The sequence below is a fragment of the Lithobates pipiens genome, unplaced genomic scaffold, assembly GCF_037356315.1.
Source record: "Lithobates pipiens isolate NorthernLeopardFrog02 unplaced genomic scaffold, aLitPip1_a1.2 Scaffold_3, whole genome shotgun sequence".
Taxonomy (NCBI): Eukaryota; Metazoa; Chordata; class Amphibia; order Anura; family Ranidae; genus Lithobates; species Lithobates pipiens.
The window spans coordinates 56813745-56840058 of NW_027507790.1; the positions used below are offsets into that span (position 1 = coordinate 56813745).

At 39.6% G+C, this 26314-nt stretch overlaps 1 protein-coding gene across 11 annotated transcripts in view; it reads right to left on the reverse strand.

Annotated features, from left to right (window-relative positions):
• Positions 1-26314, reverse strand: part of FBRSL1 (fibrosin like 1) — a 717476-nt gene that overhangs the window by 340440 nt on the left and 350722 nt on the right. For all 11 annotated transcript variants that reach the window (XM_077461733.1, XM_077461732.1, XM_077461735.1 and 8 more), the window contains one exon: positions 9579-9680. In XM_077461733.1, coding sequence (XP_077317859.1) covers positions 9579-9680 — 102 coding nt within the window. The remainder of the gene's footprint in view (positions 1-9578; positions 9681-26314) is intronic.

The following is a 26314-nucleotide window of genomic DNA, read 5'->3' on the forward strand; positions in this document are numbered from 1 at the left end:
TGAAAATAAAGGATAATCCCCTGTGAGCTCATGTACAAGCAGTGGACCGGCATTTGCATGCTACAAATAGTCCCTAGTCCATTTCGGAAGCAAGCAAGAGAGGGTTGCCATGTTCCGAAATACAGTGATACCATGGAGAACAAATGCAGCCATCCTCTAACAGAAGGTTGAATCACAGCAGCAAATAAGACTTTGGAGATGTGGAAGAGGCTGAGAGCAATAGAAAATAGATTTTTTTAAAACAGACTTTAGTGTCACTTTCAGGAGTGGCCAACTGCAATAGATTACATTTTTGGTTATTGGGTTTGGATACTGTAAGCATATCCTGCACCTGGCCACGTACAGTAAAATTCAATTTCATATAAACATATGATCAGAATGTTATCATAGGCATTCTGCATCAGAATTAACAGAATCCTATTACATATAGATCATTTTATGTCTTGTCAGGATGGATAAATACATATATGCACCAACTGTACCTGTAGACCCATCAGCAGTCCACATTTGGCAGTTGACTGGTTCTCAATTAAATAGTTCATGAACCACAGGGGCATATCTAATAGGTTCAATGGTAGCTGCAATTTTCATAACACATAACATTACAATGACTGGAATAATAAGAGATCATCTATAAAAGAGTATTTTTGATTTTTTTTTTTTAAATACAATAAAATTATTTAGAAACTATATACACACAATTAGGGGTTACTGGTTATATCTGTGGCCATGTCTAGGGGTGCATTTCATACAGAAATAGCATTATTCATTGGTAAAGGGGAATAACATTAGATGTCTGTAGTCTAAGCAGTGTCATTCCTATTTTGTGAGAATATAGGGGTGGGCCTGCGTGTATAATACTACATTCAAAAATATGACAATATGACATTTTGGGATTGCTAGTGTAGTTCGAGTTCTACCCAGAAAGATGAAATATTTTTGAACAAACTCAGAGAATGCCTACCTATGGAAGTAAACCTGAATTATCGGGCTGCAATCAAGAAATATATATCAATCTATAGGTTTACTTACATATGGCAGAGAAGCAATTTCAGCATTTAAAGAGAAGCCAAGGTAATTTGATAAAATAATACGAGCATTATGTGTATCAGAACAAACCTACATGTAGAAATTGAGGAAAAAGACTGCAGTGGTCTACGGCAGTGACAGAGTTAAGCTCAGCATACGTGTGAATAATGCAGCTGCATTTCCTATTTTTCCCTGGTGAGTCAGAGGCGCACGGTGCACCTGCCAACCTTTCCTGCTAAGCCAATAATTGCCAATTTAATCTTTGCCTCTTGGTATCACTCATGTTTAGCCCTTGCTGTGCCCTGAATATATCTTCATTCATCTGGGGGGGTCATACTTGACAATTAGAGTGTTAGCTCCAGCTAACTAGGGCAGCCGGTTTGGCAAGGCCAGGGAGACAATTATTAGTCTATTTTCCCATCATGTAGTGGGTGGTGTTAGGGAGATCAAGAACCTACGACAATTACATTGAGTTATTTCTCTTTTCCCTTTCCGCTCCCTCCCTCTCTCCATCCATCCCCCCACCCTCCCTTCACCTTCAGAATATTTCACATTATCACAGCTTTACAACCGCATTCAAATTTTCCATGTTCACAGGGACTGAGGCTTCTATTTAAATGATAATGAGGGACAATCCATTCAATTGAGTGAGGGAGAAAATCCATTAAAACACAGGCAGCTCTTAAGCTGGGTCATGAAACAGATAAAAAAAAAAAAAATCTTTTTTTTTTTTTTTCCCCTCTCGTCTTAAAGCCATTATGCGGGGCCATGTATGGATTTTACCAAGGGTTGCAACACTACAAAGATTAAAGGGAACAATTACACAGAGGCAAAAAAATATTTACAAGTCTGTACAAAAGAGACCTAAACAGAAAGTCCAACATAATTTAGGAATCATATTTATGAAGGAAAAATAATAATGCTAGGTCTTGCCTTTGTAGTAGAAAAAAAAAAATCTGTAGCTTGCCCCATTTTAGATTATGGACACTGGTTTGCTCTAATGGCAGATGACAAAGATTTCTCATTGACAGTTGTGGCCAATTAATTAATACCATACCCAATCAAAATTCCCCAAATTGTGAGGCTCAACTGTGTAGAACATTATATGACGCTGTGACTGGCTCAGGCTGTTGCCATAGAAACTTCCCTGGCTTCCAGACTCAAGCAGCTTTTTATGATGCTCCTTTCCTAAGGACCTAAAGATAAGAGGGGTTGATTTTGCTGGGCTATTGAGTTGGTATGCCTTTCCTGGCATTTAAAGACTGGTGCCAAGCTCCTTTGGATACACAGGTTGATTCCTTGAATCAACTCCATTGCAGAAGTCCGAGTTCCCAATTAACATCCCATATTTGAATTGTAAATAGATTCTATTCCTCATTCCAGCATTCTGCACAAGAGGAAAATGTGCAGTTACAGCCCCCCGCCCCCTTTCCCTTCCTTCCCCTCCCATCACTTTTGCCTGTCAAAGCTGTCAACTCAAATACAGCTTTAATCTGCCAGGAGCACTTTTCTCCTGACATTTTTAATAAATACTTTCAGCTCTTAAACACATTTGCTGCAGATATCTCCTTTCCCGCCTCCCCCTATACTCCCTCGCCTTCCCTGCAGAATAAAAGCTGGGAGACTAAAAGCAGAAAATTGTGCTTGGGAACCAACTTCAGCCGTATGGTAAACGATCATTCCGCAACGTAAAGTAATGTAGAGCATAGGCATACATATGGGAACCTCAAGAATTCCTCAAGGTGCTAAAATTTAATATAATGTCGGTTATTGCCAACGTACCCTGCTGTCTTTTTTTTTCCTCAGGTGGTTTCTTAATAATTAGTACAGAATCGTTGCAACCCATATCACCATACGGATATATAACATAAATCAATAAGCTGCAGCGATTAACCTTTAAAACATTCATGATCAGCAAATCTACTTAAAAGGATCCTTAACCATTTCAAGGCAAGGACAATGCATATGATGCAAGAGCAGTTCAGAATGGTTTTCAGTTTTATGTATTTCGACATAACCTGGCAAAGACTTGGCATTATGCTATTACATCTGTAGGGATGCAATATTACCCTGTAGGGTATTTCATCTTATCGCTGCGGGCAGCAAGCTGGTTAAAGCCAAATGTTATTGTTTTGAAAACCTCAGAGACCTCCACCTCCTCTCCCACTGCTTTGCATTCTGAAAAAGAGGCAGTCTTTTCAATTTAGAACTTAAATTAGCTGTCCAATTGAATCTAGCTGACACAAAGCTCTCCTTGTGACAGGCTGTAGTTATGAAGCATATTTTACATTAATAGAACTCAACATGAGTCCCATGTGTAGGGTGGTAGAGGGAGGGAGACGTGTGCTCAACTATTGAAATGTTAAATCCAATAACTCACAAGTTGTAGCTGCTTGCTTTTCTCTAAGTGTTTTGTTCTTATTTCAGTCTCTCTGGAATAAAGGAGAAAAGGTTGCAACTCTAATTATTAAAAACACAAAATACTCAAGTGACGGAGGCCAGCTAAAAGTAAGCCTGTTAAAGACATACTCGGGGGGTGTCAACTTTCTGAAAATGCTAGTTCCCTGACTGTTTTCCTGACCCATATTTTGAGTTACTGATCTGTTTAAAGTAAGCAGACCAGGAAAGTCTGAGAAAAGTCGTAATTCTCACATTGACATATGTTAAATGAAAAAAATTGTAAGTGTATCGCTAGATATTTCAATCGCTCTTTGGCAAAATATTGTCACCCTGGCTTACCAATTTGTAGGTTCTTAATATACAGAGCCAACTCCAAGGACAGGTGGAGGAAGAATCCCAGTTTCACCCTTTTTCTTTCTCTTTTCTTTCCTTGCCAGCCATGTTACTGTTCCCACCTCTCCTATTATCCCTTCCCTCATCCACGTTACGTTATTAGCTACGGGGAGTAGTGTCCCCAATAAATGACTAAATGTTGTTTACAATCGGCATGGGCTCCTGAAATCCTATGCTACAAGATATTTGTTCTGTCATCTTGCAGACCACTTTATAGAGGTTCCATAATTTTGTTGCTTTGGACCTCAAGGTCCTTCTGTATACCATTTGACGGTCCTGACAAGTTGTGTTCATGATGGGTTTTCTTGCAATTATGAGTTCCTGATTTAAATTATGTTACCATTCATCACAGGATGGATCTCCCTATTTGCAAGTGATTTATGGGACCTCATAGATGGCTTATTTCCTTTCCCCTTTTTGCAATTCTTTTTTATTATATGCATCTAATCTGTTGTATGTACAGAGCTTTGCGAGGATTTCTTGCATCTCTGCTTTGTATTGTTCCTCCTTTATTTTCAGAAAACATACAATAAAAACAATTGAAATAAAAAAATCATAATTTCTAATTTGAATACATGTTCTGAGGCAGAGACTTAAGGTACCGCAGCAAGAAATTCAGTATGACAGCCAGGCGTTTTGTATTTTTAGGAGTACAGGTTAGACATCGCATTGGTCTGCCATTACAGAAATTTGTATCATCATTATAGAAGTTATACTGTATATGATAAACATCCACTATGTAACACAAGGGACCTTTAGGCTGAACTTAAGTTTTAAAAAATACTAGTAAGCAGAGATTTATGGTAGAAAAAAAATACTCCTTTCACATTCAACTACATTTTTTTTTTTGTATACTGCCCGTGATGTATGTGCAGTTTAGTGTACACTCTCAGGATCTATATTATAGTGAATGTGCGCTAAGTTAATGTAAACATCAGCGTGTGTGCACAGGAGCTCATTCCTGATCATCCAAAAGTGGAACAAAGAAGACGTCAGGTATAGAAGAAGTATTGGAAAGGACGTCAGTGATGGTGATAGAGTGGCAGGAGAACACAGAGCTGTCAAAGCTGTAAGAGGGCAAACATAGGTAAGATTGCCATAATGCACAGCTATAGGGTGCATACTTACAGATTAGGGTAGAAGCTCCTATGCCCTCCACACAGTTTAGTTCTGCTTTAATATAAAATGATTCTTTCTATACTCAATTAGAGCTAATAAATATTATAATGGAAGATGAATGTAGAACACCTATGTGCATGAACCTTGGATATAACTACACAGAAAGAAGTTTACCCTTCTGACAGCCTTACCCAGCTTAGTACAATATATTGAAGGTTTCACTTGAGATTTCAAGTAGACAAATGGATTTAAAAAACATTAGAGATCACTTGCTCTTTTTTTCTTCCTAGTTAAAGCTGATGTCACAGTTATTGTGGCCCCTTGAAGATGCACAAAAGATCATCTAATATATAGATACACCCCTCCATTAAGGGGGCCACACTAATTCCAGGCAGATGTGAAAAAAAAAAACAATTAAATGCACTTATGAATTAAAATTTGTGTTTGCATTTGCACATACAGCTAGGATAAGAACACAAATCTCTTGATATCGTGCGCTCTGTAATCATCTGAACAACAGGGCTGGAAAGGGGAGGGGTATCTAACTGAGCCAATCAGGCTCTGCTGTAATACTCTTAACACTGGAATCCTATTGACAGGACTAGATTGCAAAGTTGTAATCTCATGAGGTTCACCCCTTGGTAGGCTAGGCAGTATTGCTTAACTGCATTGCAGTCTGCAGAAAGGTACAGGAGCTGGCAATGCTTCTTGTCATGGATGCCTTGATTCCAACCTATCTGAACAGAATGATAAATCCTCTGGCCAGTTAGACATTCCACATATATGTATTTCAACTGTGTGTTTAGCTGTTTGCCTAGGGTTTAGTAAGTCGCCCCCCCCGGTTATGCTGTACCTGAAGCCGGCATACACCCACTAGGAGACATCGGGTCGCTGCTTAACTGGTCCGCGGCTTAATCTCCTAAAGGTATCTCCTAAAGGTATGTGCAGGAGGCAATCTAACTGGTCAGCGCCGTTGCTGAACCCACCTTGTCCCTCCTGTCAGTGGCTGAGCAGAGGAGAGAAGCCACAGGGATTTCAAATCCCCAGACCGGTGACCCAATGTCTCCTAGGTGATTGTCAGCTTCAGGTACAGGGAAGGGGGTCCAGGTACACTGGGACCAGGGGGGAGTGGAGGGTCCAGTGTAAGTTCACCTTACAGATTTTCTGTAAAGGTGAACTTGCACTTTAATTAAAAAAGGTGCTGTCACTAAGTAATGTAGCTGTTATTGAATTCAAACTAGCAAGACAAAAACCCTTTAAACTTCATAGTATCCACTAAAAAAGGAGTCTTAAAGGGGTTGTAAAGGATCGTGTTTTTTCACCTTAATGCAGCCTATGCATTAAGGTGAAAAAAACACCTGGCAGTCACCGGCCCTCCAGCCCCCCGTTTTACTAACCTGAGCCCCTTCATCTTCCTTGGCTTCTATGGGTGCTGAATCAATGACTCAGGAGCGCACCCGCAAGGTAATCCCCTCGGGAGAGCGCTTCTCCTAGGGCAAGGGTAGGGAACCTCGGCTCTCCAGCTGTTTTAAAAATACAAGTCCCATGAGACATTGCAAGACCCTAACAGTCACAGGCATGACTCCTAGAGGCAGGGGCATGATGGGATTTGTAGTTTCAAAACCGCTGGAGAGCCGAGGTTCCCTACCCCTGTCCTAGGGGGCTATCTAATGCAGGGAGGAGCCACGAGAGCCACCGAGGGACCCAAGAAGAGGATGTTCGGGGCCACTATGTGCAAAACAAGCTGCACAGTGGAGGTATGATATGTTTGTTATTTTTTTTTTAAACGAAGCTTTAGTATCACTTTAAGAAGCTTACTTAATGTTAAGGAAGTCTGCTGTGGCCTTAATATCCAAATACTTCAATATCAGATTATATATATAAAAAAACCTCAAATTTGTTCAATATAGAGGTCGACCGATATGGGTTTTTCTCTGGCCGATGCCGATATTTAGAAATCATGGCGGCCGATAGCCGATATATGATGCCGATTTTTTTTGGGTCGATATGTTAGGCCGATTTGATTTTATTTATTTATTTTTTTCCTTTTTTATTTTTTATTTTATTTTTTAATCCCCCTTGATCTAACACACCTTTCCCACTGGGGCGTTTTTCAGGCGCTTTTGGGCTAAAAATAGCGCCTGTAAAATGGCTCCCCTGCAGTCTGTGTGAAAGACAGAGTGCTTTCACACTGAGGCGATGCGCTGGCAGGATCTTAAAAAAAAAGTCCTGCAAGCAGCACGTTTGGAGTGGTGTATACCGCTCCTCCACCACTCCTGCCCATTGATATGAATGGGCACCACTGCCGAAGCGCATGCAATGCGATTTGGCAGCAGTGCTTCATGGGCGCATTTAACCTCTTCCTTGGCCGCTAGCTGGGTTATATGTGCCCCACTAGCCAAATAGCACCGCTAAAATGATGGTAAAGAGCCGCTAAAACTTGCGTTTTACCATCAACGCCTGCCCGCTCCAGTGTGAAAGCAACTTCATAAGTGATACAGAAAATTTCTTACATTTAAACATTTATTAAACAAAACAAAACCCCCAATCAGTTTACTTGTATGTATGATTTAGATTAAAAAAAAAAAAAAAAAAAAAACCTATATATTAAATAAAAACAGGTAGTCAAAACTTTTGGATGAAAAAAAAAAATGGGCTAACTTTACTGTTTTTATTTTATTTTTATTTTTTAAATAGTGTATTTTTTTCCTAAAAAAATGCATTTGAAAGACCTCTGTGCAAATGCCGTGTGACATAAAATATTGCAACAACCGCTATTTTATTCCCTAGGATCTCTGCTAAAAAAATATATATCATTTTTGGGGGGTCTAAGTGATTTTCTGGCAGAAAATACAAGATTTTTACTTGTAAGCAACAAGTGTCAGAAAAGATTTAGTCTTTAAATGGTTAAACTGAGAACTTCTACACACTGAGATGACTTCATTCATTCAAGTGTAAACATTGTATCATTTAGTTCTTTTCTTGGCAGCCTGCCCAGAGAGGAGGAAAGGGTTGCTATGACGACTCAGGCAACTTACACTGACTGAAATGACTTCTGTAATAGAAAAGTTCCGCTGTAGTTCTAAATCGGCTGTTTATCAGCTCAAATCGGCCGATGCCGATTATTTAAAAAACGGCAAATATCGGCTGATATACCGGTCGACCTCTAGTTCAATATATATATTATATATATATATATATATATATATATATATGCGCAAATTCACAAGTTTTTGTCACCAGGGTAACAGAAGCAGTTTTTGGCCTTTTAGTAAAAGCAATCCTGAATATTGAAGCGGATTTCCACCCAAAAGTGGAACTTCCGCTCATTTGTCTGCTCCCGCCCTCCGGTGCTACATTTGGCACCTTTCGGGGGGAGCCGACACCTGTCATTGACAGGTATCCTCTCCCCACTTCCGGTAGTCTGAGCCAGGGCGCATGTCAGTGGATCGGCTCCCTTCTCCTTCCTCCTCCACTGCCGGGCCAGTAGGAGAGCACAACCGTGCCTCACACATGCACAGTAGGGACCTGCCATGAAGCCGTAATGCTTCACTATCGGGTTCCCTTACCGGCAGTAGCAGCAGCAGCACCCAACAGCTGATGGAAACATCAGCTGCGGTGCCAACATCGCTGGACTCCAGGACAGGTAAGTGTCTTGATATTAAAAGTCAGCGGCTGGGCTATGTGTAGCTTCTGGCTTTTCATTTTTGAAGAGGTGGGCGGATCTTCTCTTTAAAGAATTGAACAAAAGGGTGGTTCCCAAGTTTTCTCATTTAAGACATGTTTTACTGAACTAACAGATCTAAATATTCTAATACTAGACCAAACATAATAGTACGTTTTCACAGGTACGCTTATGGTAAAAGCATTTACGGCTACAGAGGGTCAGCTAGTAGCAAAATGTAACAGGACATCCCAACATTTCCCATCTAGGTGTTATTGGAAACTTTACCATATTCTAAATATGCTAAAGTGCTATTAGATACACTATATTTATGCTGTGAAGATGATCCACCTAACATGAAAAGGATCCTCTTCCCCTTGTATTGAGATTTAGAAAACCAAATGGCAGATGACAACTTATTGTATAAACTCGCTCACTTAATAAAACATGGGTCAGGTAGGTTTCCACCACACACGCACTTGTTTCTCCAGATCCAGGGTCCAGATTAGCCCTTGTATATGATACTGATTTTAAAGGCTTGCTAATGTGACTGTTTTTTCTTTGCGCTGTATATGCCTTCATATACTTGTAGCCATTTGATGTGAAGAGACATGAGAGACTAGTATGACTGCTGTACTTCTTGTTGTACTTTGTATATGATTTATTAACAAAATCAGTAAATATACCTTTTAAAAATATCTACTAGAACAAGCTACAGGAAAACAGATGGGAGCAGGTATTCTTCCATGATTTTACCAATTGTAAAGGAAACTTTTTAAGATTCTATGCTGGGTCACTTATGTTGTGCAAATAGAAGACAAGACCCAGATGGAGATTACAGTTGAAAAAGATGTTCTTACCACTTCACAAAACCAACATTCTTAATTGGAGCATGGGGAGTCAAACAGATCTCCATTCTGTGATACTGATAACAGCACACACAACACAAAGGAAACATCTCCAAACTACTCACATCACTGAGGCGATCATGGGAACTGCTGCGCTGGGAACTCATGGCTTCCTTGATGCTGCTGTCTTCGCTATTCCTGACATTTCTGTTCCTGGATGCTTTTACCTAGAAAAAGAAAGAAATGACAAATTAAACATAAATTTGAGTGATGATAAATGTAGAAAAATAATTACAGGTTAGCACATCTCCACAGAGTTGTCTACAGACAATAGAAGAAGCAGGCTGACAGTCTGGGCTTTACAGATTAGCTGAAACTCAAGAAAAGACGCAAAATAAGTTTATGTTTAAACTACAGGAAAAGAAAAAAACTGGGTGAAAATCATAATGGATGATCATGTATATTTATTCTGCACTAAACAAAGCACACTTGCAAATCAATGGTTGTTATGGCAAGTATCACCAATTTCCTTTTCATACATTTGGTTGAAAAAGCCAAAACTATCTTTTTCATCTATTGCTAAAAGCTTAACATGACTAGGAAACGTAATCAACATATATCATCCGGTTAATCGACAATGTACACAATTTCTATGTTCAAAGACAAGCTAGCTATTCTACATTTCATGAGTTGCAACTCAAACATAAATATATGAAGCTTTGTTTGATGAGACCTGAAGAATGGCCCACTTTCTCTTGATTTCCCAATTGGGAATGTTAGGATATGCTCTCACAGCTACTGTCACAGATAAATTCAGTACAAAAATAAATTATCCACTACGAAATTACCTTGTAAATTAGCAATCTTATCCTGTTACAGCTATCTAGCTGATCTATGCATTTATTGTAAGAACATATGTACAACACGGTTAAAGATATGTTCCCCAAAGCTATATTACGATGTGAGAGGAGATGACAGGCACAAAAAAATGGAGTTCTGCAGCTTCCAATCAATTTTATTAATTCCTTAATTGTTTGGGTCTTTTCCAGATGTTATCAAGCAATCACCAATAACGCCAGCACAGAGAAGTTGCTTCATATTGGAGCTGTCGGACTTAATGAGGTTGCGCACAGGAAATCAAATTAGAGGCCTGGCTGGCGCTATTAACCTGCCTGAGTAAATATCAATTTTTAGATGTACCATGGCTGCTGGATCCCCTATTTGTTGCAGGGAATTAAGGAGCGCTGTCAGTGCCTGTGACAGACCATATTCATTTACACCTGCTGCCTGTGACTAGAGATGCCTGCCTAACTTCATTACCAATTACCCTAATAACACAGGTTCTGCTGCAACCAACAGCCATTAAATTAAAACCACAATGGTTTTGCTTCTTTTTAGTTCATAAACTATTTCATATTTCTTCTTTATTTTATACCCTTTCAGTGTGAGGTGCATGCAGAAATCCTTCCCGCTGTGCTTTTGCATTCTGACAGCGAGGATTCTCCACTGGCCAATTGGCTGCAAGCCACTGATCAAGAGATTTTTTTCCAACAGCACCATTCCACAGAAGCCTTTCTAACAATCATCTCCCAAACCAGAGAGCTGCACACAGATTGGAACTTGGCTGGTCCCTGCTAAACTGGCCAATTTTTGATCCATGTGTACCCAGCCGTAAGCCCCCACCACTCATTGTAAAATTTTCTAACTTGTCCCATCAACAGAATTTCGATAGGTGTTTTGACAGCCTCATACTTACCTTACTTTGTGGTCCTACCTGGCAGTTGCTTCCTCCACTTTCCAAGTGCTGGAATGTGGGAGAGCACTCTGACTTCAACCTGTACAATGCAGGCACAAGGTGATGAATGGACCTGCTGATCCCCATGAAATACCAGTGATGCTGGGGTCAACAGGAAGAACCACTGAGTGCAGGGGGAGCAGGGGTATGGATGAGTGTTCAGACTTATACAACCGAAGACGTATTTTTACTTGCTGCTTCGCATGTATCTCTTTTTTGGAGCAAATGTGTTTAAGGAACAGACTTGCTTGAAGAAGTTCTGACTTTTTTTTATAAATGTAAATAGCCTTTTCCCTTTGAACTGAAAATAATCAAAATCAATTTTCGAATGTGTCCCGACTGCTAGCAATATCTCTTTGCTCATTGGAATTTGAAATGCCTGTGTATAGTTCTAGCTTAATTTTTGTGCTGACTGGAAGCAGAGCACCCAGCAAGAACTATACCAAACATGAATGAGTAAAATAAAGCCTAAAAAAGCTGTTTAATGATGAATACGTAATTTTTTTTTTTCTGTACTAAACACATTATAATAGCAGTTAGAAAGAAAAAAAAATGAACTAAAGGATGTTAATTGGGTGAGAGCTTTCGCCTCGCTGCACATCCACAATACCTTATAGTGCTTGGAGCCTTCGAATGCCACAAGAAAACACTGTCTGATAAGCATCACTTTTCAGATCACAGACAGCCGGCCCCAGCTCATTATTAATAAATACACTTCCATTTATCAAAAGCTCCCTTTGAGCGCAACAGGGAGCCTGGGGCAAAAGGAGACAAATTCTTTTCTTAAGTCTTTCTGAAAGGTGGTGAGCAAAGGGACCCTCACCCCCATTAACCCAGCAGAGTTCGCAAGCCCCCCTCCGGGGGGAGAGGGAGATGCTTTTGCAGCGGCAAACTCGTACTGATCTTGTGCCATCTCAATATATTTGTTCATTATCTTGCGCACACACTGAAGCATTTGGAAATGTACTCAGGGCACAGGCCAAATTTATCATCTGCCTTCATTTTCCGCACGAAGCACGGCTACAGCTGCTGCAAACAGGCTGAATGTTTATTTATCTAGCAGGCTGGTTTTGCTCTCATTTAAAGGTGTATGCGGCATTCTGGGTATATTTAGTCTGGCTATTTTAAACAATGCATCGCAGCAAGTGGTAATGTGGTTTGAATTTTATTTCTCCAGAAACATATAATGGAATTCACTAGTGTCAAAATACCTGTCTAACAAGCCTGGGCTATAAGCAGCCTTTGCATAATTCCCAAGTGGCATGCTAGTTTCAGGGCAGCAAAACTGAACATTTTTAGCTTCAATACAAGTGAAGCAATTTGCCTTAAACTAGTATGCAGCTCTGGATTTGGAAACGGCGGGCTTTCAGCTTCCACCAGAGGCTTCTGGTGCAGGTGCCTTTTCCAAATTATTCCCTTTAAAATGACTGGAAGGGTCTAATCCAAATTCTGGTAAGGTATCAATAAGTTCCAGCCGTGATCTATAGCCAGGAGTTGGAGATGTCCCTAACTCTTAAGGCTATGACCAAGATTGCAGTCAGAGGATGATGCAGGCTAGAAGTGCTTCACAAAAAATTGGTTGCACGATGTTTCTCTATTTCAGGTGCAAATGGTTTACCTATTCAGCCTCCTAAAAAGGTTCCTCCATCAAGGTAAAGCATGGCAGTAACAGTCACAACCATCACAAGAGACTGCAGCAATGAAACACGGTTTTCATTTATAGGCATTAAATTGGCTGCTTCCAGAAGACTTTTTCACAGCCAGGCCTCCTTTCATGACACTGGAGAAGATGGGACACTCACAAGTACTTGTAGAAAAGAGCAGATGAGGGCCTGAAATAGGAAGGACCTAACCCTAAAATAGCTGCTGTGTGGCTTGCTATGAGCAAAAGACCAGCAAAAACATCCTTTGCTGAAATGAACCACCTCAGCTTGAACTGCAGGACAAGGACACAACCTCTCAGAATGACTGGAAGCATCATTGCAGATACTTTTCCTTCATTATTTCCTCACTAAATTACCTTTAATGACCATCGACTCTGTTATGAGGCAATTTGCCGCCTAATAAATACAAATGGACATTTTAATTACAAATTTATTGCATAGTATTGAAGAGTGAAAATTACTGGTACATACAGATAAAATTGCTTCAAATTTCACATATTAGATATTTCCAGATCATTTGAAGACGACAAAGCTGTAAATTATGTAAAATATAATTGAAGCAAAATACTTTATAGATTGTGGTACAATTTAAAGTGAACCGATTACATTTTTCTAACATCACAAAGAGCCAGATTGTATTTGTTAGCCAGAAAGGCTACTTTTGTGTGCCCCGCCAACCCTGGATTCACTGGTATAACTTTCTTCACATCAGGATTATGTCGCACCAATTCACTGTTTTCCTGTCCAATAAGAGTGGCTGATAAAATCATTAACACTGAACAGGGGGCAGTGGGTAATTGGGTGCTTAGCAGCTAAAGCGTTAAGTTGATACTATGTCAACACATCGAAATTAACATCAAACAGGTGAAAGTAAAGTCATTTTTGGTCAACAAGGGTATAAGTGTTTTATTCCAGTAAATTCTCCAACAAAAGGCACATAAAGCATCCAAACTGACATTATTATTATGTCATGGAGGATAGTAGAGTGTTAAAGTGATCTTAACGTGTTACCAGAACAGGTTTATCCACTGGAGGATTTCCCCCCAACCTCTGTGCCGGTGACAACTTAAAATTGTGCATTTTCTTTTACTTTGTGTATCAGAGACCGTGATCACCAGGACCAATAGAAAGCATTAAAAACCTGAAAGTGGCTCTAAATCTACAACTATATTCAAAAGTAAAAAAAAAAAAAAATCACTTTTAAAAATACAGGAAGAATGTCTGAACTGATTAACCACTCCACCGTAAAAAGCTACACAATTCATTAGCCGTATTCATATGAACAGAAAGCTTTTTTGTTATAGGCCACAAAATATAGGAAATGCTACTGCCTGGCTTTATAGGATACATGAGAGAGAGACATCAATTCCTTTCCTTATTATTGATCTGTCAAACACTATGGGGGGAATTCAATAAAGCTGCTGCGCCACTTTTCTGAAGTTTATCCCGCTCGTTAATGTTTTGCTCCATATTCATGAAGCATATGTGACACTTTTGGTTCTGACAGTGACTCATGCACCAAATTCAGGTAGTTCTTCAAGCGGGAACTTCAATCATTTTTCATCTTTCCATCTATAAAATTTTCTCCTCTTGTCGTTTTAACGTTGGATAGTAAAACATTTTTTTTCTGCCAGTAAATACCTTAAACAGCCCACTTCCTGTTTCTTGTCTGGTAAAAAGCCTAGGCTTCTGACATCATGCACAGCTCTTTCTCTCACTCTCATGAAAGTTTGCCAGGAAGGGAGGGGGGATGTGTCATAAGAGTGCCAATGAGAGCTGCAGAGCTGGAGGTGTGCCTCTGTGCGTCTGTGTAAATCCAGGAAATGAACAGGCAGCAGCTTCAGCTGCCCACAGTTAAAATGATTGCAACCAGACTCAGTGGAGGGAGATTTCTGCAGCATATTTGGCAAGTACAGAATCATAGTATATATAGAATAGTATACAAGTGGTTGGAGGGAAGCTTCAGAATGGCAATGATGTTTTTATTACAAATTATGTGAGCATATTGCAGTTCCTCTTTAAATGTGCCAATTTTACATCGTGGTGCTATAAATGCACCAAATTCAAAATAAAATAAAGTTTGTATCTTACAAAAGTGAGGCTAATTAGAACCAACTCTCTTTTGGTATACACAGAAAGTGGTGGAGACATATTTTGCTAACGTGCAATCTAAAAGTGGCGCAGCATGTGCCAAACTCAAGTACAGGTTCTAGACAGGAACAGGATTTTGGCACATGCTGCACCACTTTTAGAAAGCATGAGAGACACTTTCACGAAATCTGCCTACACCAGTCTTTATGAATTCTAGGGTATATTCTTTTGCATCTTTTCAATACATGCAACCTGTTTCTGACACTAACTAATTAGTACAAAACAAATGAACTTGCAGTTGGCGTTATGTAAAACTCTACCCACAATTTTAATACAATATATTTCAGTGCTGAGAGCAGGTAGCTTGTGGAACAGAGCAGCTCCTGCCCTGCCTAAAGTCCTCAAATTACAATTCCCTGTAGTCCTAAAACGAACATTCTTGGGTAACGGTCACATTGACCTCCTCTGTAAACCTCTCACACAAAGGCTGACCATATATTAATCATTATTTTTTCATTCAACCAGAAGGTAAAAATATAATCTGACAGGTGTTTTAACCATTTCTTACTATATAAAAACAAAAAAAACAAAAAACTGTTGTGGCTATACATACAGTGCCTTGAAAAAGTATTCATACCCCTTGAAATTTTGCACATTTTGTCATATTACAACAAAAACTTAAATGTATTTTATGTGATAGATAGACAAACACAAAGTGGCGCATAATTGTGAAGTGGAAGGAAAATGCTAAATGGTTTTCAATTTTTTTTTTTTTCTTTACAAATATGTGAAAAGTGTGGTGTGTATTTGTATTCAGCCCTCCTGAGTCAATACTTTGTAGAAACACCTTTTGCTGCAATCGCAGCTGCAAGTCTTTTTGGGAATGTCTCTACCAGCATTGCACATTTAGAGAGTGATACTTTTCCCCATTCTTCTTTGCAAAATAGCTCAAGCTCTGTCAGATTAAATGGAGAGCATCTGTGAACAGTAATTTTCAAGTTGTGCCAAAGATTTTCAATTGGATTTAGGTCTGGACTTTGACTGAGCCAGTCTAAACACATGACTATGCTTTGATCTAAGCCATTCCTTTGTAGCTCTGGCTGTATGCTTAGGGTCAATGTCTTGCTGGAAGGTGAACCTCCACCCCTGTCTCATGTCTTTTGCAGACACTAATAGGTTGTCTTCTAAGACTGCCCTGTATTTGGCTCCATCCATCTTACCATGAATCCTGACCAGCTTCCATATCCCTGCTGAAGAAAAGCATCCCCACAACATGCTGCTGCCACCACCCTGTTTCACGGTGGGGATGGTGTGTTCACGGTGATGTGCAGTGTTAGCTTTCCGCCACAAATAGAGTTTTGCTTTTAGGCCAAAACATTTAATTTTGGTGTCAGCTGACCAGAGCACCTTCTTCCACATGTTTGCTGTGTCCCCCACATGGCTTCTGGCAGACTGAAAACGGGACTTCTGATGGATGGCTTTGTTCTTGCCACTCTTCCATAAAGGCCATATTTATGAAGTACATGACTAATAGCTGTCCTGTGGACAGATTCCCCCACCTCAGCTGTGGATCTCTGCAGCTCCTCCAGAGTTACTATGGACCTCTTGGCTGCTTCTCTGATGAATACTCTTCTTGCCTGGCCTGTCAGTTTAGGTGGACGATGTCTTGGTAGGTTTGTAGTTGTGCCATACACTTTCCATTTTCCGATGATGGATTGAACAGTGCTCCTTGGGATGTTCAAATCTTAGGATATTTTGCACGCCACACTTTGCACATATTTATTTGTAAAAAATTCTGAAAGCCATTTATCATTTTCCTTCCATTTCACAATTATGTGCTACTTTGTATTGGTATCACATAAAATCCCAATAAAATACATTTACGTTTTTGGTTGTAACATGACAAAATGTGGAAATTTTCATTATAGTCTCTTGCACTGGCATCCTTTGCTTCTGTTCTGCCATGGAAAGAGGTCTTCCTACATACTTGGCATGACTATCACATTCTTTCCTACAGTTGTAATTCCTGGCTTCCCTTTGTGAAGTTCAATCTATATATTCCTTTGAAGAATCTGCTAGCGGGTCTGTGACACCATTAACATAGCTAAAATTGGGAATAAATGGTTGTTTAAAGATCAAATCCTACCTTCATTTACCGGAATCTAAAAAAAAAAAAAAAAAAAAAAAAAAAAAAGTACAGCTTTTCAATTGAAAAAGACACACCCATGGAACTTGAAATGTAAGATGACATTTTTCCATGCGACAACAATAACCTGAAATACAGAGGGTTCCCCTATAATTGTGCACAAAGCCACTTGGAAGCATTTTATTGTCCTGGCCAATCTGTTTATCTTTGGGTCACAGACTGCAAATAGGCTGGGGGCCATATCTTACAACCAGCAGTTTTATAAAGACATATCACATTATGCAGTTTGAATAATTTAAACAATATAGCCTCAAGCTCTGGATTTCGGTTTCAGATTGTCCTTGTTTCTAGACAGAAGTAAAGCATTCAAGAAACATCACTCTCTGTCTCAGACACGATATCTAATGAGATCAACTGGGAAAAATATCTAGCTTGTTTATCCCAGACTGACCATCGAGTGGCACTTATGAGATTACACGTTTCCGGAGATCCTCTGAAATCACACTATTGTGTCCTGGTTTAATTTGCTGCTGGTCAGATTTTATTCTGCCATATATAATGTATTGATAACCAACGCTAAGGAAGAACATACTTCATTTCTATTATATAATGTATCTTACCAATTTAGTACTGCATACAAACACAACCAAATGAAGTGATATACGGTAAAATACATACTATACAGTATACACAGGTCAAAGTTCAGTCTGAATTCCTTACTGATGCAATTTGATCTTTTTTGGAAGACAAATGCACGTCAACACAAAAGGTGTGTTAAATGGAAAGCATAGGAATAAAAATCCACGAACACTAGGTAGCACTGAAGCAGAGAGCAGAAAATACATATGTAATAAGCAAATATGGCTACCTCTGTGTGCATCTAAAATTGCAATTATACATAGAAAAGTTTATACAAATCGATCAAACTATAGTGGATTTCTATCTTCACAACACTATCGCCTGTATACATGTTAAATGCCTGCAAAAGATGTCTTCAAACCTTCCTACTGCTGTTCGGCAGAATGAGATATTAATTGGAAACAGACATATTGAAAATAATGACAAATGCAACCCTACTTAAGTAGAAAGAAAAATTGTGTCTATTAAAGCGGACATATACTTAAATCTAAAATTTGGCCTAATGGGAACTACTTAGCACAGTTTATTGTGACAAAGTCATAGTGGAGGAAAAAAAGACACAAGACACAAAAGAGTATGCATATGCACCCCCGAGTGTATACTCTACAGAAGATTGAAAACAAGCAGGTAAGTTTATTTTATTGCAGAAGAGAAATAGCATGTCTCTTCTGCAAAAAAAAAAAGCCTGCCTGCTCACAATTTATTTTCCTATTTAGTTCTGCTTTAATTAATAATTCCATATAATAAGTAATACAGGCATACCCCACTATTAAGTACACAATGGGGTTTATTTACTAAAACTGAAAAGTGCAATATCAGGCTCACTTCTGCATAGAAACCAATGAGCTTCTAACCTTGGCTCATTCAATTAAGCTTTGGTAATAAAACCTGGAAGTTCATTGGTTTCTATGCAGAAGTGAGCCTGATTTTGCACTTTCTAGCTTTAGTAAATAAACTCCATTGTGTACTTAAAAGTGGGGTATGCCTGTAGAGTACTTCTACACATGGAGCCTCACAAGAGCCTGTCATGACTGACATCATCATAGGCAAATCCTACTCACTCCCTCTTCTGATTACTGGATTAGATCATCATCATGGAGCAGGGTCTATAGGAACCCAGTGGTCACTAGCACCTTCACAAATATGGTGGTTGTTTTGCAGCCATAGAAAATTGTGGGACAGTCCTAGGCAAAAAAGCCACTGCGGAATGCCTACTGTAAATGCTATATGACTCACAACCGACTTGTGTCCATGTTTGAAGGATAAGACTGGCTAAGGCTTGGTTCACACGTACCGATGAGACCAAGCACGGCAGCGCTTCCACGCGGTTTGACGTGTGCAATTGCGGCACATTTGCAGATGCATAGGGATACCATTAACAATTGGCCTAGGCCGGGATCACGTGCAAAGTAGCATGTTTTCCCAACATGGATTAATAGCACCCCACACATCTGCAAATGTGACATTTTTTTTTGTGTGAGAAAAAAAAAAATACAAAACACAGTGCCACACGTTTTGGAAAGGAATTAGGGATTTTTCCGTTTCTTGTATGTAGGGCAGCCCATGAAAATAAATGGCCTGGCTGAGCTTGGTTGCACCTGTAAATGTGAACCAAGCCTTAATGGCACCAAATATCTGCTAAATAGCAACATATTTCTCTGCGTGTTGGGAAAGTATAGTTATGCTTATCATAGTTCACCCTTAAAGAGAACGTTATACATTGTCAAATATGATACTAGTTATACTATTTTTGTCTAGCTATTGCAACAAAGTTTAAAGTTTTACTAAACCCAGGACCCTGCATTCACTAAATCTAGTCTCCCACAGTACATAGAGCATGGAAATTAAGTTATTTTAGTAAATATAAACTGCTAAATACCCTTTCTCATCAGCATTATTGTTACTTCTATCAGTGTCTGGTTAAAGCTTGTAGAAGGAGTTATCATCCTACTCTGATTGTCTTATGAGGCTGCAGGACCCCTGACTCTGTCTGGACAGTGCTGGTTGGCCCTGTGCTGATTGCACGTACTCTCCCAAGAAAAAAAAAATAATCCTCTAGCAATACACACCAAACTGAGCATGTGCAGCTTATCTCCAAGGCTCTGTTCTATCAGGAGATGTTTGAGGATGGTGGAAGAAGGGGAGGAACAGAGAAGACAGGATCAAGCAGCCTTTTTACACAATGAAAAGGATTAATCCCTTAGGTTCCACAGTGGGTATAACAAGCATGTTTTACTGCTTATACAGACCGATTTTACTGTTGTGGGTTTAGTACCACTTTAATAATGTGGGCCAAGCACACTTTTGAGGCACTCAATTCATAGACTGTAAAGAGACATGTTATAGGGCCTCGGGTATAATATAACCGGGAGATAGAAAAACAAAGGCATAGTGTGATGCATCACTGTAGGAGAAACCCCCATCATGGGCTCTAAGGAAGAGGGAATCTCTCCTTGAAAGGTGTCAGCAATCTGGAAGGTTCTCCGATGTGCTGGTCATGATCCCGGTGACCTGGTCGATTTGTGTCCATTGTGGACTTTGATATGTTTTTATCATCTAATTGTTTGTGAGTATATTTCCTTTCCTTCCATTTGGTGTGCCTGCTTTTCGTTTTTTACCACAGTGATTCCATTGGGAGATTTTGCTCGTTATCATACTGTGATATATGTTCACAGTTCTCAAAGGACTAACATTGCAAACCAGTGGGCCTCAACCTTTTTCATTTTAGTGACCACTTGGGAACCTTTCTAAAGCAGTAAGGATGGCTTTTGTGAATAAGCCATTTGTTTATTAATCTATTTTCTTTTTAAATATTAATCTATTTTCTCTTGTATAACTAATGACTATTTTCAAGCCCAATTGGCTAAACTAAATAAACATTTCTAAGCATTAATGTCTAAGCTTAGCAATATGCACTCACTTACTCTGATACCTCTGAATAAGCCCACATAAAAAGAAAGCAATGCGTGCTGCTACTCTACTGGATGTAACACAAAGATCATCTAAAAAATAAAAATAATCTACATTGCAAAATTATATTTACATCTGTGACAAAAAAATTAGCATTAGCCAGTTTTTTCAATATTATCTTCTGGGAATGGACATAGGGGAATTCGTACAATATCTTTCTGGAAAAGGCTTTGATCCTGCCAGACTGTGAAGTACCTCGGCAGCTCTGCTCCCTGTGGAAACCTTCCACAGCCATCATTTCTCATGGCAGAACGGGGATTTCTCTTAACTAATCATGGGGCACATGCCACAAAGCCGGAGCCTTTGAAGCAGTCTCATGTGTTGAGCAATAAGCAAAGCATGGCATACATTAATAGAATTAAAACTAACCTCTTTAATCACACTCTGGGCAATTATCTAACCTAAGCCTATAGAACTCCCTGTACCATCCAGAACTTGCTCATTAAGATTTATGTTACAATGATATTCCCTCCTGCAGTGTTCAAGCAAAGTCAGCCCCAAGCAGGTTCTCTTACATTTTTAATGTTTAAACTTTGCACAGACTCAAATTTTTTATTTTTTTTCCTCGTATCAGCATTTATGAAGACCTGCAACAACGACATATCGATGTCTTTACGTATAAATGCTAGAAATGAAAAAGGGAAAAAAAAATCCCGACTTCCCCCAGTTCATTAGCAGCCACCTCTGGGGAAAAATTCTTTTTGCTGCTCTTACAAGATGGTACGCTTTTGTTTTTTCTTTCACGCACTTGTTCTTCCTGATATTGCTCATACAACTGTCAGGGTCATATTTTTCCTTGAGCGTCACTCCTTCCTGCGAGCGGCTTAGCACAAGCTTCTGTGTTATTTTTCTCACAGGAGAAACACAGTGACTGCTGCTCTAACCAGATGGCATGACAGAAAATTACAACCAGCTTTTTTTTTCCAAAGGGAAATAAATGCAAACTATGTTAATACAGAACACATACTGACAAAGTACAGTAGGAAGGGGGTATGGAAAATAAAGCAGAATATCGATTCTCAACTTGTGTCCAGCTTGGAATGGAGAAAAGACTTCCTGGGACACTACCTTTTTTTCCAATCTCGGATGCAAGCTTTCCAACTAGCAATCTACATATCATTTTGCTACACCTGTACAGATTTTGAGTCCAATGGGAAATATTGTGGCAAAACGTTTCATTTTCCTCCCTTTCCTTCAACACAACATTTCAGTAACACATCTGGGAATAGAGGTTAGGGGTGCACATATTCAAATGTCATGTATTGTATGTGCTTGTGATTGTAAAGTCCCATTTTTTTTCTCTGAAAATAACAACCATATACTTGCCTGCTCTGTGAAATGGTATTGCACAGGGCAGCCCAGATCCTCCTCTTCTCGGGTCTCATTCGGTTCTCCTGGCTCCTCCCTCCTGTCGCGGTCCTGAGCCGAGTCACAGCTCATGACACAGGGAGCACTGGTTCGGCCCCATGGCCTTTATCACTTGATTGGCTAAATGAATTTGATTGACAGCAGCGGGAGCCAATGGTGCCACTGCTGTGTCTCAGCAAATCAGGAGGGCTGAGGGACTCGAGGACATCGCTGGAGAGAGACAGGGCTCAGGGCGGCTGCTGCACACAGAAGGCTTTTTATGTTAATGCATAGAATGCATTAGGATAAAAAACCTTGACTTTAAAACCACTTTAAATGCCGATATAGATTGTAAGCTCTAATGAGCAGGGCCCTCTGATTCCTCCTGTATTGAATTGTATTGTAACTGTACTATCTGCCCTCATGTTGTAAAGCGCTGCACAAACTGTTGGCACTATATAAATCCTAAATAACAATATTATAAAGTAGAAATTGGTGGGTTTATATTTGTCTTCTGCTGATGGACAAGTTGTATATCATATAAAGAAGATGTACATACATTGCAATTCAAATATGGAGAATGATTTGTTTCTTTTAATTTTCCCTTTGCAGATTGTGTCTTTGAAGCAACTACCGGCTACCAAAAGTATAAAATCTACAAATTACCCCTCTGAAAAACTCTGGCACCTCATATTTCTCCGTAGTCATCACTGTTGCTTGTCCCGACAGGAATCATGGAGGCAGGACATATAGCAATTAAAAAAAAAAAAATCCACTGGGAAAAACTGACCAGGGCATTGCATTTACATATTCTTGACAAACAGTAAATAATCTTTGAAAAAAGCCCTTGTTGAGGGCCATAGCAGCAGGCACTGTAGAGCAATTTGTCTTCAAAGATCACAGCAGAAAGAAAGATTCAGAAAGTTCCAAGTTGGTGTCAGCAGCTCTGCTCTCCCCGCTACCCCTCTCAGAGAATCCGTTTACATTAAAGAGTTAGTTCAGGAGAGGCATAGTTGTAAGATCTGATTAGTTTGCTGCTATAGTGTAGTATGACTGAATAGTGTTTTTATTAAAGCAGAGTTCCACCCAAAAGGGGAAGCTCTGCTTGTCTGCCAGTTTTTGTATCTGCTGACTTAATTATTTCTGATGGAGCCTGGAGCTCCGCTTTAAGATGAAAGCTAAAGATGAGATTAGGCTGAAAGGCTTCTGAGTCACTGTTTATGCTCCTGCTGTGAATTTTGAGGATGAATAGCTCCACGGTACTTGCAGCACATTAAAACTAAACTTCAGGAAAAAGCTATTTTTATATTTCAATATTTTTATTCAGTTTTGTAAATTGTAAAATAGTAACAGAAGACATTTTAATACCAGAGTATCAAATATCCAGAGCGTATTTTTAAAACTTACAATGGGTGGCCTATTTTCATTATTTGTAATTACTATTAATGAATCACACCTAGAAGGCCCCTGGGGATGCTGAAGCGGATCGTTTGTCCATTTTTCATACATCCGTTGATGGATGAAAAACAGACATCACTGCATCTCTATGGCCAATCATCCATTTACAGTGAGGAAAACAGTATTTGACCTCCTGATGATTTTGTACATTTGCCCAATGACAAAGAATTGATCAGTCTATAATTATAATTGGGAGGTTTATTTTAACATTAGGAGACAGAATAACAACAAAAACATCCAGAAAATAGTTATAAGTAACCAGGCTACACTAGTGTAAGTTTAAAAAAAATGATGATATCAGGAGATCAGCTTAAAAGCTCATTTACTGCCTGCTAATATGCAAATAGCTGAATGTCCAATGCATGGCCACAAGATCATTTTAAGACTAAATAGAAATGTATGCCTTTTACTGGCAATTTATTGAACATTGATAGGTGCAAGTTTGAAATTACACCTCATAATATGTGATCAAGGATATGTACCAATTAAGCTTTGCCTGTAGGGTATAGGCACATTGTACTTATCTTATGTTTTTACGTTCTGTACTTGGAGGGGTTGTGACCTGTTTTCATTGGTTTGAAAAATTGGGAAAGTTCAATAATAAAAAAAAAAGGAAAAGAAAAAAAAACAAAAAACCTATGCCGAAGAGGCAGTAAGTGTATTAGCAATACAGTACCATTTTTGGGGGAAAAAATCTGTTTCATGACCCCAAACCCTGAAATAGGGACATGTTACCAAGATCACAACAGTACTCTATTAACCACTTTCCGCCCGCCCCGGCATCAAATGACAGCGGGGCGATGTGGCTCTTGTTCTGGGTGGACGTCATATGACGGCACCCAGAACGGCAGCCCTGACAAACCCCCGGAGGCGCGCAGCCAGGTGATAGCGCTGTGTTGCTAGGACATGGTGCAACCCCGATCTTGGTAAAGAGCCGTGGCCATGGCTCTTTAACCATGTGTTCGGCTGTGTCCAATCAAAGCCGGTTACATTTAAACACAAAGATGCCGGTAATCAGCTCTCCTCGCCTCACACTGACAGAGTGTGAGGAGAGGAGAGAAGATCAGCGGCATCTCCTCACAGAGGACATCTAGGCATGTAATCAGGGCACTGATAACCAGTGTCCTGATTACAATAAAGCGCCCACAGTGCCAGAAGTGAGTGCCCACCAGTGCCAGCAAACCATGCCCACAAGTGTAAGCAATCAGTAACCATTAGTGATGCCAGTCAGTGCTGGCTATTACTGCTTCCCAACAATACCTACCACTGCTGCCCATCAGTGCCACCCATCTGTGCCCACTAGTGCCACCCATAAGTGCCGTGACCCCAAAGCCTGAAATAAGGACATGTGCTCATCAGTGCCACATATCAGGACCCATAAGTGCGGCATATGCGTGCCTCCTCATCAGTGTCACCTAATCAAGTGTTGCCTAATCAGTGCCCATAAGTGGCACCTCATCAATGCAGCCCATCTGTGTCGCCTCATCAGTGGCCATCAGCGAAGGACAAAAATCACTTATTTATAAAATTTACTGACAGAAACTAAGAAAAAAGTTTTTTTTCTAAATTTTCAGTTTTTTTTTTTTTTAGGAAAAAATAAAAAATCCAGAAGTGATTAAATTCCACCAAAAGAAAGCTCTATTTGTGTGAAGAAAATGATAAAGAATTTCACATGGTTACAGTATAGCATGAACACACAGTTGTCATTCAAAATGTGACAGCACTGAAAGCGGAAAAATGGCTTGGGCAGGAAGGGGGCGTAAGTGCCCTGTACTGAAGTAGTTAAAAAAAAAAAAAAAAATGACAAAGTAGTGCTACTTGACTAGGGATAGATAGAAACGTTGTTGCTATGGTGATGCCTTGCTACAAGAATGACAGCAGTTAATTAAAGTGATGTTTTCCTGCCACAATGATACCAGAGTCCCAAAGCCTCAAAAGCATTGTAGCCAACAATTTTACATAATTTCATTGACACTTTGCTGCTGAGCAAAACACCCACAACACCATCAAGGAAAACTATATAATCCCATCATGTCAAATTTATTCAGTAGTTCAGATTGAGTCAAAGCTATTACAAACTCTCCAATAAATCATCCACCCCAAAAATAGTAAAGTAAACAGAAAATACGAATACAAGAAATATGAATACTTCGCAGGCACGGGAAGGCGATTTTTAGAGAAAGTTAACTCTGAATCAGATGTAAAATAGTATAAATCTGAATGTCTACCATTTAGGAAAAGGTTGGGATCTGTTTTGTGTGCAGATGGCTTTGCAAAGAGATACAAAAAATTCAGCAAATTACTTTTAACAGGTTTTCACCAAGACACGTTTCACACTGAGGTGCTTTTTAGGCTAAAAAAAAAAGCACCTGAAAAAGCTAAAAAAAATAAATCTATTTCCATTAAAATCAATGAATGCTTTCACACTGGGTGAAAAAATAATGGAAAGCTCTTCAAAAGCACCTGAAAAGCTCTTCAAAAAGGCTCAGTGTTTTACTGGCAGTTTAGAAACACAGCAGTGTAAAAGCCAGCACTAAAACAGTGCTATTTTTAGCGTCGCTTTACCGTCGTTTTAGCGGCGATATTCGGACTCTAGCAGGATGGTTTTAACCCCCACTAGCGGCCGAAAAAGGGTTAAAATGACCCGCGGCAGTTCTGCAGCTGTGCCCATTCAGATGAATGGGCAGGACCAGTTTAGGAGCAGTTTATACACCATTCCAAAGATGCTGCTTGCAAGAGTTTTTTTTAACA